This window comes from Plasmodium cynomolgi, assembly GCF_000321355.1.
Source record: "Plasmodium cynomolgi strain B DNA, scaffold: 0954, whole genome shotgun sequence".
NCBI lineage: Eukaryota > Apicomplexa > Aconoidasida > Haemosporida > Plasmodiidae > Plasmodium > Plasmodium cynomolgi.
The window spans coordinates 1-1022 of record NW_004193113.1 but is presented as its reverse complement, the minus strand read 5'-3'; the positions used below and the strand labels follow the sequence as shown (position 1 = coordinate 1022).

Here is a 1022-nt window from a genome sequence, read left to right as displayed (position 1 = left end):
TCACTTAAATTATGACAAGAATCGACAGTATCTATGTCAACGGATGCCTTTTCTGAGTTGGTTTCTCTATCTGAAAATGTGTTTTCTTCTTGTAGAACACTAGGCGCAGATACATCTCCTTCATTTATTTTAACTTGTTGATATTTTAAGAGTAGGTAGTACTTTTTCTGGATCGTATTGTACACATTTGGCATAAAATTCGGGGCACATATTTGAATAATTTAAAGAACAATATTTTTAAGAATTTTCTTATAGTCTTTTTTTACTTTCTACATATTGACAGAATTCTTCCTGTCTTTGTGGATAGGATACAAGAGATTGTTTAATTGGATAATAATATACATAGTATTCATACATTTCCTTTCTATATCTCCACTCATAAATACCAATACTATCAATAGGTGGTTTACATGTATTTCTTTCGGTTTTGTTTAATTCATCTAAAAAATTATACCATTTATAAAAAATATCCGCAAATGTTGGTATAATATTTTTAGAATCATAAGAATAAATCATATTTAATTGGCTATATATCCAATAATTTAAAAGTGGGCACACGTCATAGGGAGAGTCTGGTATATTTGGAATTTCATTAGTTTTTAAATAATATAAAAATTTTGTGCAAGTGTTTATAACGGCCTTATTACGGGGATTACGCTTTGAAGATTTACAATATTCAAGACATTTATGTCATTCTCTTGTATTATTAATATTATTCAATTCATTATAAAAATATGTTGAATTTAATTCACCTGAAAATGATAGAAAAGATCTCTAAATGAAAAGTATAATATATGAAGCAATAAATATTTAAATTAGCGGATAAAATATATATAATTTTATGTAAAAATGACCAAGCAGACAAAAGGAATAATTATAATTGCTTTGTACTAATGAAGATTACATCATGTTCTTTCAAGATATAATCCCTTTTGTCAGACATTATTAAGAATAAACTGTATAATAATGATTTTCTGGATATATATAATTTATAGAAAAAAACTATTATGCTTAAGGTAAGG

The 1022-nt window shown here is 25.9% G+C and overlaps 1 protein-coding gene across 1 annotated transcript; it reads right to left on the bottom strand.

Moving 5' to 3' along the window:
• Nucleotides 1-249: 249 nt before the first annotated feature.
• On the bottom strand, nt 250-943 carry PCYB_006280 (hypothetical protein; the record flags this gene model as incomplete). Its single annotated transcript, XM_004228049.1, has 2 exons — nt 250-657; nt 905-943. The coding sequence occupies 2 exons, from the start codon at nt 941-943 to the stop codon at nt 250-252; spliced, it is 447 nt and encodes a 148-aa protein (XP_004228097.1).
• Between the last annotated feature and the right edge of the window lie 79 nt (nt 944-1022).